This window comes from Podarcis gaigeae (assembly GCF_964106915.1).
Source record: "Podarcis gaigeae genome assembly, chromosome: 17".
NCBI classification, from domain to species: domain Eukaryota; kingdom Metazoa; phylum Chordata; class Lepidosauria; order Squamata; family Lacertidae; genus Podarcis; species Podarcis gaigeae.
The window spans coordinates 29,770,044-29,784,657 of record NC_139694.1 but is presented as its reverse complement, the minus strand read 5'-3'; the positions used below and the strand labels follow the sequence as shown (position 1 = coordinate 29,784,657).

Genomic DNA, 14,614 nt, shown 5'->3' with positions numbered 1-14,614 from the left:
GTTTGCAGTCAACCCCCATAATTGTTTCCCAGTAAAAAAGGATCAGAAGGTTGGCGGTTCGAATCCCCACAATGAGGTGAGCTCCTGTTGCTCGGTCCCTGCTCCTGCCAACCTAGCAGTTCGAAAGCACGTCAAAGTGCAAGTAGATAATTAGGTACCGCTCCAGCAGGAAGGTACAAGGTGTTTCTGTGTGCTGCTCTGGTTCGCCAGAAGCGGCTTAGTCATGCTGGCCACATGACCCGGAAGCTGTACACCGGCTCCCTCAGCCAGTAAAGCAAGATGAGCACTGCAACCCCAGAGTCGTCCGTGACTGGACCTAACAGGCAGGGGTCCCTTTACCTTTATGCCACACATAAGACTTAGCTGAGCTGGTTCTGAAAGCCAAAATTTACTGAAAACTGCAATTTACTCACAGGAAGGTGATGGATGACTGATGAAGGACCCTGCGTGAGAGGCAGGGAAGGAAAGAACTCCCAGGATGGGAGACTGGCAGAAGAAATGGAAGCTCCCAAATGAGAGCAGGGAGGGTCCTCTCCCTTTTGTGTGAGATAAGGGTTAAAATCTACCCCTGACAGAGGGTTCTGTATTTTTATATTTTTCCCTCTCTTTTCCCTCTTATTTTCTCTCTTTGTTTTCTCTCTCTTTTCTTTTGCTTTTCTTCTCTATTTAGATTAGTCTGACTTTTATTGCATTGTATGTCGAAAACTTTCAATAAAAAAAATATCAGATAATGAAAAAGGGATGTTAGGTCAAAGGTGAAAAAACTTTTTTTTTTTTTTTTTTTTTTTGCTGATGAAATCTGCCTGCCAAACACAAATCCTTTAAACAGGCACTATAGATTGAATCTGAAATGATACACATACAAAGTGCATGTTCTGCTATCTAAGTACCACTTTAATTCACCTAGTTCAGCAAAAAATCTTTAGTGTATTTTTGGCTGCATTAGAAGAAGAAGAAGAAGAGTTTGGATTTGATATCCCGCCTTTCACTCCCCTTCAGGAGTCTCAAAGCGGCTAACAATCTCCTTTCCCTTCCTCCCCCACAACAAACACTCTGTGAGGTGAGTGGGGCTGAGAGACTTCAAAGAAGTGTGACTAGCCCAAGGTCACCCAGCAGCTGCATGTGGAGGAGCGGAGACACGAACCCGGTTCACCAGATTACGTGACTACCGCTCTTAACCACTACACCACACATTAGGCCAGTTTTTTTTTAGTATATACGTTTTATGACATAAATCCATATTTTTCTTTACTTATTTAATTTATATCCCCTGCTTCCTCCCAAAGGTGCCCAGGGGAGTAAAAACATCAAGAAACTGAGCCAAGCCACAAATTACAGTTCAAATCTCCCTTGATATGCCTTATAGGGCGAGGGCATTACACATGTAGAAGATGGCTTACGAAACGTGCCCATTTTAGAGATTCAGCGCCTGGTAGGTGACAACACATATAATTTCCTTTTTTTAACATACCCAGACAGAGGTCATACCAACCAGTCACAAAACATGCACCACCTCTCTCTAGGAACCTCATGATGACCTCATGCCCTGCTGCATTTAAAACACCCAACGTCATTTGGCCAGGCACTACTACACTCAGTATGAAAACATTTTAGTTTAGACCAGAGCACCTGCAGGACGGGAAGCAAATCAGGCCAATAAAGCCCCTACAAGTTGATATAAATAGTGTTAAATTCAGCTGGCATCAGATACCTGGGGTAATAAGACAGTTCACATTCGCAAACATCTGTTGTAGAAGGGCCATGGTGCGGCTCCGCTGCCGATTTGCCTGCAAACACAAGTGGGAATTGAGTCCATGGGGAAGACAGGAAAGCATACCCTACTGTAATACAGCCAAAAAATTAATAATAATGGTGCAATCTTGCAATTAATTGCCTTTTACCTTAATATAATCCAGAGCTGTGAACTGAGAAGCGATTGCAAGATTAAGACGAGTCTCCAGATTCTGGAAAAGGAAGAAACACGGGGGTAAACCCTAATCCTAAATAGTCATGGACAACCTGCCCACCTAGAACAGACATGTAGGTATTGTAACGGCACAGAGCTATGCTGAAGTTAAGACCCCTCTACACACACAACCTTCCGCCAGAGAACAGAGACAAAAAGGCACAGATACAGGCAGTTGAGCCATATGCAGATGTGTTTTCCTCCTCGTCGTCGAGCAAGGTGTGTCGCAATCTCCACAGGGCCAAAACGGAAAGGAGTATGGGAACTGCTAGGCCAGTTCACGTGCCACTCAGTGCGGTAAGCAAGGGGGGGAAAGCACCATTTCTGTGTTTGGAGAAACTGTGGTTAATCGGTGGCCCTGGCGAGGAAGATGCGGCTTCACAATCTATCCCAGGGTTTCCCAAACTTGAGTCTCCGGCTGTTTTGGGACTACAGTTCCAAGTCATCCCTCCACTTACCATTTGGTCAAAGGAATTGTTGAAGTCGGGCTGCAGGAAATCTCTCATCTCACTAAGGATGCAGATCACATGAGCCACTCGGATCTCCTCCAGTTCTGGCAGGGACACATCAACCACGGAGGCACCTAAACCTTCAAGGAACTTCACAGCTGATCATCAGTGGCAGCCGCCGCCAGGGGGTGGGGGAGGGAAATAAGAGAGACTTAATAGCCTAACAAGTGTCCCCATTTGTTTCAGCAAATCTGGGATGTAGTTTACCTTGCTTTCTTTTTTGAGGTTTTTTTTAATTAAATTTCTGTTTTACATTTTAGAATATTCCCTTAAAATATCAATGACTTCCCTTCCTCTCTTTCCATGGTTCATTTTGCACAGCATAAATCCCTGCAAATTTTATATAAACTAAACCATTCAGTATTCTGTTATTACATCTGTCAAAACTTATTTACACTGTTGAATTTATCCACGTTTTCAAATAAAACACCATTTTCCTGCATATATTCAATAAACATTTTCCAATCTTCTTTAAACGTATGTTCTTGTTCTCTTATTCTATATGTTAGGTACGCAAGCTGCGCATATTCCATCTATTTAAGTTGCCTATCTTCTCTGGTTGGGACTTTGCTCATTTTCCATTTTGGGGCAAACAAACATGAGTCGCAGTAGTGGCATACATAAATAACCTTTTCCGACATCTGTGAATTTCCTTCTGAGTTATTCCCAACAAAAAGGACTCTGGGTTTGTTTGTTTTTTGGGAAACTACTATTAAAGATTTTTTTTTCAGTTCATTATGAATGATTTACCTTTCTGGCAGGTGGCTAGGATTTCAGCATCACATGCCTGGCAGACAAGCAAAAAAAAAGAGTTATCCCCAAGGATCCACCTTTGCGGAACCACAATTAAAGAACTTTTCTCCTCCTCTCGTCTATGGCACCCACCACGTTCCCAGTCATGTGACAGAGTCATAGGGCGGCCTTACATCTCCTTAGGGGACGTGGAATTGTAGAGTTGAAAGGGGACCCCCGGGTCACCTGATTCAACCCCCTGCAATGCAGGAATCCTTTGCCCAACAAGTGGGGCCCAGACTCATGATCCTGAGATTAAGAGCCGCATGAAGTGCCTGGAGTCCCCCATCTAACACCTAGGAAGCATCATTCTGAAGATGGAATGGCTGCATCTCAATATAATAGTAAAGGTAAAGGGACCCCTGACCATTCGGTCCAGTCGTGACCGACCCTGGGGTTGTGGCGCTCATCTCGCTTTATTGGCCGAGGAAGCTGATATACAGCTTCCGGATCATGTGGCCAGCATGACTAAGCCACTTCTGGCGAACCAGAACAGCGCATGCAAACTCCGTTTACCTTCCCGCCGCAGTGGTACCTATTTATCTACTTGCACTTTGACGTGCTTTCAAACTGCTAGGTGGGCAGGAGCAGGGACCGAACAACGGGAGCTCACCCCGCCACAGGAATTCGAACCGCCGACCTTCTGATCGGCAAGTCCTAGGCTCTGTGGTTTAACCCACAGCACCACCTGCGTCCCTCTCAATATAGTAATAATATAATAATAATTTATTATTTATACCCCACCCATCTGGCTGGATTTCCCCAGCCACTCTGGGCGGCTTCCAGCACAATATTAAAATACAGTAATGCATCAAACATTAAAAGCTTCCCTAAACAGGGCTGCCTTCAAATGTCTTCTAAAAGTCTGGTAGTTGTTGTTCTCTTTGACATCTGGTGGGAAGGCGTTCCACAGGGCAGGTGCCACTACCGAGAAGGCCCTCTGCCTGGCTCTCTGTAACTTGGCTTCTCGTAGTGAGGGAACCGCCAGAAGGTCCTCGGTGCTGGACCTCAGTGTCTGGGCAGAACGATGGGGGTGGAGACGCTCCTTCAGGTATACTGGACTAGGGCCGTTTAGGGCTTTAAAGGTCAACACCAACACTTTGAATTGTGCTCAGAAACGTACAGGGAGCCAATGTAGGTCTTTCAAGACCGGTGTTATGTGGTCTCGGTGGCCACTTGCAGTCACCAGTCTAGCTGCCGCATTCTGGATTAGTTGTAGTTTCCGGGTCACCTTCAAAGGTAGCCCCACATAGAAAGCATTGCAGTAGTCCAAGTGAGAGATAACCAGAGCATGCACCACTCTGGTCAGACAGTCGGCAGGCAGGTAGGGTCTCAGCCTGCGTTCCAGATGGAGCTGGTAAACAGCTGCCCTGGACACAGAATTGACCTGCGCCTTCATGGACAGCTGTGAGTCCAGAATGACTCCCAGGCTGCGCACCTGGTCCTTCAGGGGCACAGTTACCCCATTCAGGACCAGGGAGTCCTCCACACCTGCCCGCCCCCTGTCCCCCCAAAACAGTACTTCTGTCTTGTGAGGATTCAACCTCAATCTGTTAGCCACCATCCATCCTCCAACTGCTCCAGACACTCATACAGGACCTTCACCACCTTCACTGGTTCTGATTTAAAAGAGAGGTAGAGCTGGGTATCATCCGCATATTGATGGACACCCAGCCCAAACCCCCTGATGATCTCTCCTAGCGGCTGCATGTAGATGAAGGATGCAAGAGAAACGAAGAGGTATACAGGCACCTTAAAGAAAGTCCAGTCAATCCCCAACTTCAAGTCCTTCAGATCAGGTGTGAGGACTCCAGAGAGGGATGGTTTGGGCTGGCCTAATCCTGAAACAGGTGAAAAAGGATCCGTCAACAGGCACGCAGTGGAAAAAAGATATGTCATGCTACTCGGATGGGAACGAATGGGCAGTTAAGACTCACCATATGGATAGCAAGGGTCAGGACCAGCCAAGATCGCATAAGCAACAGCCGCGTCTGCCACTGATGTAGACAAGGGGCCTAGCCAAAAAAAGGGGGGGGGAGAGAACTTGCATTCTGGATCCTTATAAAATAAAAGAAATACCTTGCAAGTAGAAAAAAAATCACAGCAGGCCAAGGTTCTAGCTGGAACTCCCCCCCGCCCCATGTGCTAGCTTTCTATCTGCAGGGACAGGTAGGTAGCCATGTTGGTCTGCTGTAGTCAAAACAAAATAAAAAAATTCCTTCCAATAGCATTTTAGACACCAAGTTTGTTATTGGTATGAGCTTTTGTATGCATTTCAGAAATAGACTGAATAGAAAGAGAATTTCAGAAATAGACTGGAAAGAGAAGTTGCTGAATTGCAATTTATTACCAAACTTAAAGCCATGGAGAGACCTGGTCTGAATAGAGACATTGGATTCTTCTCACATTATACACGATAAAGCTATTTTCAGCCATCTCACCCCTTGCTTTTTCCTGTAAGACCAATTGCAGTCATTAACAGGTTTACCACACCTATCAGCCAATCACCCATTCCTACCACCCTTCTGAGTAATACCCCTCCCCACCCTCTCACTTTATATAAGGATCTGGTGACTTCTGTTTCAGTGTATCTGAAGAAGTGCGCATGCACACGAAAGCTCATACCAATAACAAACTTAGTTGGTCTCTAAGGTGCTACTGGAAGGATTTTTTTTAATTTTTTATCTGCAGGGAGTTATACGTGTGGAGCATCGGAATCAATTGGCTGCACGTATATAATCTGATGTGGCGCAGTCTGTTCCACCACCTTATCCCAACCCCTTTCAGGTGGACGGAAGAATGTGTGAGGGTTTGACGTGGCAGGCGACGTGGGAGCTTCATCTTCGTCTGGTGCTATAATTGTTCTCTCTGTTTTATATTATACAGTGAAATAAGAAAGTACATTAACAACAAGCAAGTTTCCAGTTCATATAGAAAGCTGCCTGTGTTCTCAGGAATATGGTAGACACAGATTCTCTCTCTCTCTCTCTCTCTCTCTCTCTCTCTCTCTCTCTCTCTCACACGCACACACACACACACCAAATTCACACATCACACTAAGCCAAACCACGGCTTCGGAGACTGCAGCTGTTTTGCTTTTCAGATCAGTGCACCACAGCAGCTAAGCCAAAAGTCTGGCTTTCCCAGCCACTCTGGGCAGCTCCCAACAGAACACTAAAAACAGAATAAAACATCAAAGATTAAAAACTTCCCTAAACAGGGCTGCCTTCAGATGTCTTCTAAAAGTCTGGTAGTTGTTCTTCTCTTTGACATCTGATGGGAGGGTGTTCCACAGGGCAGGTGCCACTACCGAGAAGGCCCTCTGCCTGGTTCCCTGTAACCTCGCTTCTCGCAGGGAGGGAACCACCAGAAGGCCCTCGGCACTGGACCTCAGTGTCAGGGCTGAATGATGGGCGTGGAGATGCTCCTTCAGGTATACTGAAGCCACATTTGCAACAGGTCCTGGTTGCGACACGCTAAACCAAACCTTGATTTAGCTGCCAGCTCACACTGACCTAAAAAGACCAGGCATAAGCTCCTCTCTGGAAGACGGCTTGTTCATTAATCTATTTCAGGCTTTAATCTATTTATAGACATGCCACTATTCATTTAAAAAAATCAGGAAGTCTTACAAATAAAAAAAAATGATATACAAAATTAAAATTGAAAACCAGCCAACTACCCTACCTGCCCACAGACTGTCTCGCCAGAGTGGTGCATGCTCTAGTTATCTCCCGCTTGGACTCTTGCAATGCGCTCTATGTGGGGCTACCTTTGAAGGTGACCCACAAACTACAACTAATCCAGAATGCGGCAGCTAGACTGGTGACAGGGAGCAGCCGCCGAGACCACATCTTGAAAGACCTACATTGGCTCCCAGTACGTTTCTGAGCACGATTCAAAGTGTTGGTGTTGACCTTTAAAGCCCTAAACGGCCTCGGTCCAGTATACCTGAAGGAGCATCTCCACCTCCATCATTCTGCCTGGACACTGAGGTCCAGCTCCGAGGGCCTTCTGGCGGTTCCCTCACTGTGAGAAGCAAAGCTACAGGGAACCAGGCAGAGGGCCTTCTCGGTAGTGGCGCCCGCCCTGTGGAACGCCTTCCCGTCAGATGTCAAAGAGAAAAACAACTACCTGACATTTAGAAGACATCTGAAGGCAGCCCTGTTTAGTGAAGTTTTTAATGTTAGACATTTTAATGTATTTTTAATCTTTGTTGGAAGCCGCTTAGAGTGGCTGGGGAAACCCAGCCAGATGGGTGGGGTACAAATAATAAATTATTATTATTATTATTATTATTATTATTATTATTATTATTATTATCATCATCATCATCATCTGCCTGCAAAGGCATGACGGAACAAGTTTTCAGCAGGTGCACACACACTTTCTTCCGCTAGACAGACAACTCCAAAGACCTCCTTCTTACCAAGGCTTACGGTAGAATAGGAGAGAGGGTGACAGCCAAATTCACTGGTGCGTCCAAAGGTACCTTCAGATGACACAAAGCAAGTGGATTAGAGGCATGATGAAGTAGCAGGTGGCCAAAAGGAGAGGCCAGAGGCTAGTTTGGCCTGAACGCTGAATCATATCAGGCTCCAAGCAGCAGCCTATGGAAGGGGAAATATGGAAGGGCTCCATATTCTCCTTCCCCTGCTTCAAGCACCAAACCAAGCAAGGGTCTTAGTCCAAGGGACCAGCTGGTACCCAGGATGGAGTGCTGGATTTGATCCCTGCTCAGTCATGAAGCTCCCTTGGTGGCTGTGGTGCCACAGCTGGCTCTCATGATGAAACAGAGAATTATCCATCCATCTCTAGTTAGATCTCTCGCTACAGTTAACTGGTTAATTACAGTTAATTGGTGCCCAGCCAGGATACCCAGGGAAGCACATGGATATTACCTCTGGACTGGTCATGTTGTGCTGATGCCCGATTATCATCTTCCAAAGCAACTACTCTATTCCGAACTTAAAAATGGAAAGCGTAACGCTGGTGGTCAACAAAAGAAGTTTAAAGACTCTCTCAGGGCAAATCTTTAAAAATGTAGTATAAACACCAACAACTGGGAAACACTGGCCTGTGAGAACTCCAGTTGGAGAACAGCCTTTACCAAAGGTGTCATGGGCTTTGAAGATGCTCAAACTCAGGACAAAAGGGAGAAACGTGCTAAGAGGAAGGCACGCTTGGCAAATCCACACCGTGATCAACTCCCTCCCAGAAACCTATGTCCCCACTGTGGAAGGACGTGTGGATCCAAAATTGGCCTCCACAGTCACTTACGGACTCACTGTTAAAACCGTGTTTATGGAAGGCAATCTTACTCGGCAATGAGCGATCGCCAAAGAAGATGAAGATTACCTTTGAGTCCCACAATGCCACAGAAAGACGCAGGGATCCTCACCGAGCCGCCCCCATCTGTACCAAGAGCCAACGGGCAAAGGCCTACAAAAAGAAGCAGAATTACGAGCCTTCCGTTGAGGGAAACCATCTAGTTCTGCATTCCCCCACACAATCTCCTCAGAATCACAGAACTGTAGAGTTGGAAGGGACCCCGCCGCTGCAGAGAGGTACGGCGGGACCCTCTGCCTCCATGAGAAGGGCCCTGCTGCTGCAGGGAAGCGTGGCACACCTGCCACTGCAGGGAGGTATGGTGGGACCCTCTGCCGCCACTGGGAGGCCCAGCAATGCCCTCCGCTGCTGCCGATATATATCATGATATATTGAGATATCATGATATTTAGCTGGCGATAACCAGCTATCGCCCAGCTCTATCACTGATGGAGTGCAAAAGGTTATGAAAAGCAAACTTGTTGAGTTTCTGGTCCATTGTGGTGTAATGTGTATGGGCAGGGGTGTAGGAAGGGGGGGGGCGGTCCGGCCCGGGTGCCATCATGGAGGGGGTGACAAATTATCAAGGAACGATTACTGCCCTACTAGGGCAGTTCATAAAAAACTTCTTTTTGAAGAACTGGAAGGGGGAGAAAATATCATTATTAGAATGGCAAAGTAAACTCTGTGAGTTTGTGGAAATGGCAAAATTGACGGCAACTATTAGAGGCCATTCAAATCAGAGAATAATTAAAGAGTGGGAGGGAGTGAAGGAATATATGAAAAAATATGGTTCCGGAACTGGAATATTAATAGATAATGTGTAAAATGTGCAGGGGTAAGCAAGGAAACAATAAAAGAATCAGCTGAACAATGATTAAATTATAACAACACAACAAGACGGAAGAAGTAAAAAAAATTAAAAATGAGATCACACATGGGTGAAGGAACGGGAGGTATAGGGGAATTTGAAATATTATTTATAATATAAAAGCTTTAATATAAAATTTCTAACTGTGTTGTATTTGTATACAGCAAAAAGAAGTTTATAGTAATTAGGTATATTTTAATTTAGTTAATTATGTAATAGGTTTATGTTAGAAAATGAATATGGATGTTGAATATGGATAATTTTTCTTTTTTCGGTTTTGGAAATAAAAAAAAATAATTATTATTTTTAAAAGCCTTTATTTTTTAAAATGCCTGCTCCAAAGGCCTTATCTTACTACACTAGGGATTATACAGCCATATCTGAAATTTCCTGCATATCAGTTAATATCTTGACCCTCCTCCACGAAAAGAACTGTTTACTTGGCCATTTTTATATGTTGTGAAGGCTAGAATTTCAATTCAGTGGAGCCAAAACACAACCCATCCTGTAGATTTAAGTATCTGCCCACAGTCGCCCAGAATCCACATTCCTTTGTAAGAAAATATGAAATAACGTAAAACCATTTTGGCAGGCAAACAAAAATCAATGTGTGGGGGGGGGGGGATGACAAGAAATTTTCCGCACAGGGTACCACCTGACCTTCCTACGCCTCTGTGTACAGGGGATACATTTCCTTGCGAAGGGCACAAGGGAACCGATGGATGTCTCTGTTGAACTGCCGCTCTCCTTCTTCCCGCCTCCCCAACTCATTGGACAACCTCACCTGAAGCCACGGCTGCTGCTGACCCACTAGAGCTGCCCCCAGTGAAGTGCTGGGGGTTGTAGGGGTTCCTCGCCGTACCGTGGTATCTGGAGGGAGACAGAGAAAGATTCTGAAGGCAGTGCCGCCAAGACCGTTGGAGGAAGGGAAGGATCTCACCATCTTGCCACACAGGTGAAGTTCAAGGCAGAGGCCACGAGGTACGGCACCCAGTCTCCATGCTCTACCTAGCCCCATGGTTCCCAACGTGGGGCACATGCCCCACGGGGGGGGGGGATTTGATTTTTATGGGGGGGCAATTCGAGAATGTGTTAGACCAAGTTAATGGCCTTTTAGGTTTCTTCCACATGAATAGGAGTTCATTTTTTGGGTACAGTGGTACCTCAGATTAAATACTTAATTCATTCTGGAGGTTTGTTCTTAATCTGAAACTGTTCTTAACCTGAAGCACCACTTTAGCTAATGGGGCCTCCTGCTGCTGCTGCTGCTGCCGTGCCGCCGGAGCACAATTTCTGTTCTCATCCTGAAGCAAAGTTCTTAATCTGAGGTAATATTTCTAGGTTAGCGGAGTCTGTAACCTGAAGCGTATGTAACTTGAAGTGTGTGTAACCCAAGGTACCAATGTAATAAGTATTTTTCGCTCAATAAGACGCACCCGGCCATAAGACACACCTAGTTTTAGAGAACAAGAAAAAAAATGTTCTCTCCCTCTCTGCTCAGCACCTCTCCAGCAAAGCGGGAGGAGAAACAGAGCCCCTTCCATTTCTCCTCCCGCTTCGCTGAAGGGACGCTGCGCAGAGAGGGAAAGCTGCGCGGCGCCTCTCCAGCAAAGGGATCGATCCCTCTTGCTCTCCTGGCTTCAGCAAAAGCTGCGCAGCCTGCATTCGCTCCATAAGACACAAACACATTTCCCCTTACTTTTTAGGAGGGGAAAAGTGTGTCTTATAGAGCGAAAAATACGGTATATGTCACGGAGGGGGCAGTATTAGGATTTTAGAGATGCATAGGTGGAGCATGGCCAAAAATGTTGGGAGCCACTGACCTAGCCTCACAGAGCCACCGAGACTTCAGCAGAGGCTGAACTGGGCAGAGACCATGCAAATGGTAAAGGGCAGCCTCCCTCTCAAATTCCAATACCTTCTATTTTCTCTTTAGTGGGCAGCGGGGTTATTGGGTCATTCTTGCTTTTATTTTTATTATACATTCTGTTTTTATATTGCGATCTTACCTTGTGGACTGCCCTGAGACCTGCAGGTATAGGATGGTATACAAATTTAATAAACAACAACACCGCCACACATATTAACATTTAAGGAACCACACAATTCAGTGTTAATACCATAAAGATTTACAGTGGTACCTCAGGTTAAGTACTTAATTCGTTCCGGAGGTCCGTTCTTAACCTGAAACTGTTCTTAACCTGAAGCACCACTTTAGCTAATGGGGCCTCCGGCAGCTGCTGCCGCGCCGCCAGACCACAATTTCTGTTCTCATCCTGAAGCAAAGTTCTTAACCTGAAGCATTATTTCTGGGTTAGCGGACTCTGTAACCTGAAGCGTATGTAACCTGAAGCATATGTAACCTGAGGTACCACTGTACTTTAAACTCTTCCTTTTTCACGTCTCTTCCTTTAAAGTGAGTTTTACTGCTGACAGCGATAGCTAGTGGTTCTAAACATAATCGCAATTCAGACTCTGTCTGGTCCCTTTTGACCAAAATTATTCACCAACCTTTTAACTTGAGCATTCCAATACAGTGGTACCTCAGGTTACATACGGTTCAGGTTACAAACTCCGCTAACCCAGAAATATTACCTCAGGTTAAGAAGTTTGTTTCAGGATGAGAACAGAAATTGTGCTCCGGCAGTGCGGCGGCAGCAGGAGGCCCCATTAGCTAAAGTGGTGCTTCAGGTTAAGAACAGTTTCAGGTTAAGAATGGACCTCCGGAACGAATTAAGTACTTAACCCGAAGTACCACTGTATAATGCTTTGCTCCACATTTATTACCTTTCTTATTCCACTCATGTTTAAAGAGAAAGCTCCATTCAGTGTTATCAACAAGCCCCTGTTTAATGAATGTGAGCTATTTTACCTGTTGGGGTTACAACCAGTAGTTCCAATACCCAATTCATGCATGTTTGAGACACCGATAATAATGGCCCCAGCCTCTCGCAGTTTTTGGGCCGCAGTGGCATCTTCGGTTTCTGGCTCTGTGCCCAGGTATTGCGTTCCACTTCGGTGATGATAGGGCACCTAAAAAAATGCAGGGAATCAAGGGTTTTTTCCCTATAGAATCACAGAATTGTAGTTCAATGACGGCAGCAAGAATATTATTGGCACAAAAATGGAAGCAAGAAGAATTACCGACAAAAGAAGAATGGAGGGTGAAATTGATGGACTATGCAGAACTGGATAAACTAACTAGAAGAATTCTAAACCTGCGGGACCAGGGATTCACAGAAGACTGGTGTAAATTTACGGACTATTTGAAAAGTAATTGTGATGACCGGATTACATTTGTAGGCTTGCAAGAAGTTTTGTGAGGTAAATTATTTGAATTATTGCAAAAATGGTTAAAGAGGTGGATTGTGAGTTAAGATAATTAAAGGCAATAGGAATTTAGGAAATGATAAAAATGGTGGATCATCAGAGGTGCTGATGGAAGTCCGAAAAGATTGTATAAGATGTGAAGTTCTGTGGAATGTATAATAATTGGTATGTTGAAATTAATAATAATTTTATATATATATATATATATATATATATATATATATATATATATATATATAGAATCACAGAATTGTAGAGTTGAAATGAACCATGAGGGTCATCTATTCCAACCCACACCCCTGAGATTAATAATAATAATAATTTATTATTTATACCCCGCCCATCTGGCTGGGCCTCCCCAGCCACTCTCATTAAGAGTCTCATTTCAATTCAATGATATATAATGAAATGAAAAGGATGTTTAAAATAACCTTTGTAAAAACAACAACCCATAAGGTTTTCTCTTGGGAATTATAGGGACAGAACTACCTAAAATGTATAGAAACTTATTCATATAAGTTACTACAGCGGCAAGAATGTTGCCCGTCCAAAAATGGAAAGAAGCAGAGGTCCCAGCAAAGGAAGAACGGATACAAAAACTTATGGAATATGCAGAAATGGCAAAACTTACCAGAAGAATAGGAAACCAAGATAACAAACTTTTTATAAAAGAATGGAAATGGTTTATTGGATATTTACAGATAAATTCTAAACAGATAAGAACATTGGCAGGGTTATTGTAATAACCTGCAGTTTTATAAGAGTATATATTTAAAGTAGATGAATAAATGAGCAACTTAAGTGAATTTGGATATGCAGAAGATATTAAATATAAATTTAAGGAACCGCAGAAAGAAGGAGAAGTTAAGTTTTAAAAGGTCAAAATGATTGTAAAATTAGTGAAATGTATGAACTTGAAAAGCATTAAAAAAATAATTAAAAGTTATTAAGAGTTTCATGTTCCACTGCTGGTTCTTTTCATAGGCTCGCCAGTTTAGGATTACATTTCATTGTATCCGATGAAGTGGACTGTGATCCAAGGAAGCCTATTTCATAATAAATGTCTTAGGTCTTTAAGGTGTCACAAGACTCTCATTAAACAAACACACAAGCTGCAATATGCTGTGATTCCTGGTGAACGCAGCCAAGCTGCCCCTTTCTCCCCCCTGTGGCAGTCCAAGCAGGATTCCTCAAATCAATCCCAAACCCAGCAGCGATAATTCAGGCAGACCACCACCTCCCTTTCTTAAGACCGGCCTTACTCAGCAAAGGCAACTAAGCGGACTGTGCCTACCACTTTAATCTCCTCCTTCAAGCACACTGGGATCCCGTCCAAAAGAGAGAGGGTCTGCTTGCTTTGATAGCGAGCGGTGGAGTCCTCCGCCATCTGAGCAGGAAGAGATTTGTAAAGTCGTGTAGCTTTCATTAATATAATTGGTGAGCAGGAAGAGAGATAGGAACAGACCAAAGCAGTCCCAACCTGAAGTCTGATTCAAAGGCTTCAGCATTAATAATAATAATAATAATAATAATAATAATAATAATAATAATAATAATAATTTATTATTTGTACCCCGCCCATCTGGCTGGGCTTCCCCAGCCACTCTGGGAATTTTCCAGCAAAGATTAAAAATACATTAAAATGTCACACATTAAAAACTTCCCGGAACAGGGAATAATCAGACCCTCCTTCCCCCTGGCCAAAGGCTGAAATGAATGCAGTGGTTCTCAAACTTCTTTCCTCTGGGCCACACTTTCAGAACAAAAATTTGCTTGCGCCACACTGATTAATTTTTTCCTGATACAAAATACATTGGA

General features: G+C 44.2%; 1 protein-coding gene across 2 annotated transcripts in view; it reads right to left on the bottom strand.

The window, feature by feature from the left end:
- Window positions 1-14,614, bottom strand: part of LOC310834771 (uncharacterized protein) — a 34,839-nt gene that overhangs the window by 4,451 nt on the left and 15,774 nt on the right. For both annotated transcript variants that reach the window (XM_083719043.1, XM_083719044.1), the window contains 11 exons: window positions 14,091-14,183; window positions 12,339-12,499; window positions 10,251-10,336; window positions 8,626-8,709; window positions 7,697-7,759; window positions 5,205-5,282; window positions 5,020-5,108; window positions 3,226-3,262; window positions 2,425-2,573; window positions 1,902-1,964; window positions 1,712-1,787 (listed from right to left, as the gene is read on the bottom strand). In XM_083719043.1, the coding sequence (XP_083575169.1) occupies window positions 1,712-1,787; window positions 1,902-1,964; window positions 2,425-2,573; window positions 3,226-3,262; window positions 5,020-5,108; window positions 5,205-5,282; window positions 7,697-7,759; window positions 8,626-8,709; window positions 10,251-10,336; window positions 12,339-12,499; window positions 14,091-14,183 (979 nt within the window). The remainder of the gene's footprint in view (window positions 1-1,711; window positions 1,788-1,901; window positions 1,965-2,424; window positions 2,574-3,225; window positions 3,263-5,019; window positions 5,109-5,204; window positions 5,283-7,696; window positions 7,760-8,625; window positions 8,710-10,250; window positions 10,337-12,338; window positions 12,500-14,090; window positions 14,184-14,614) is intronic.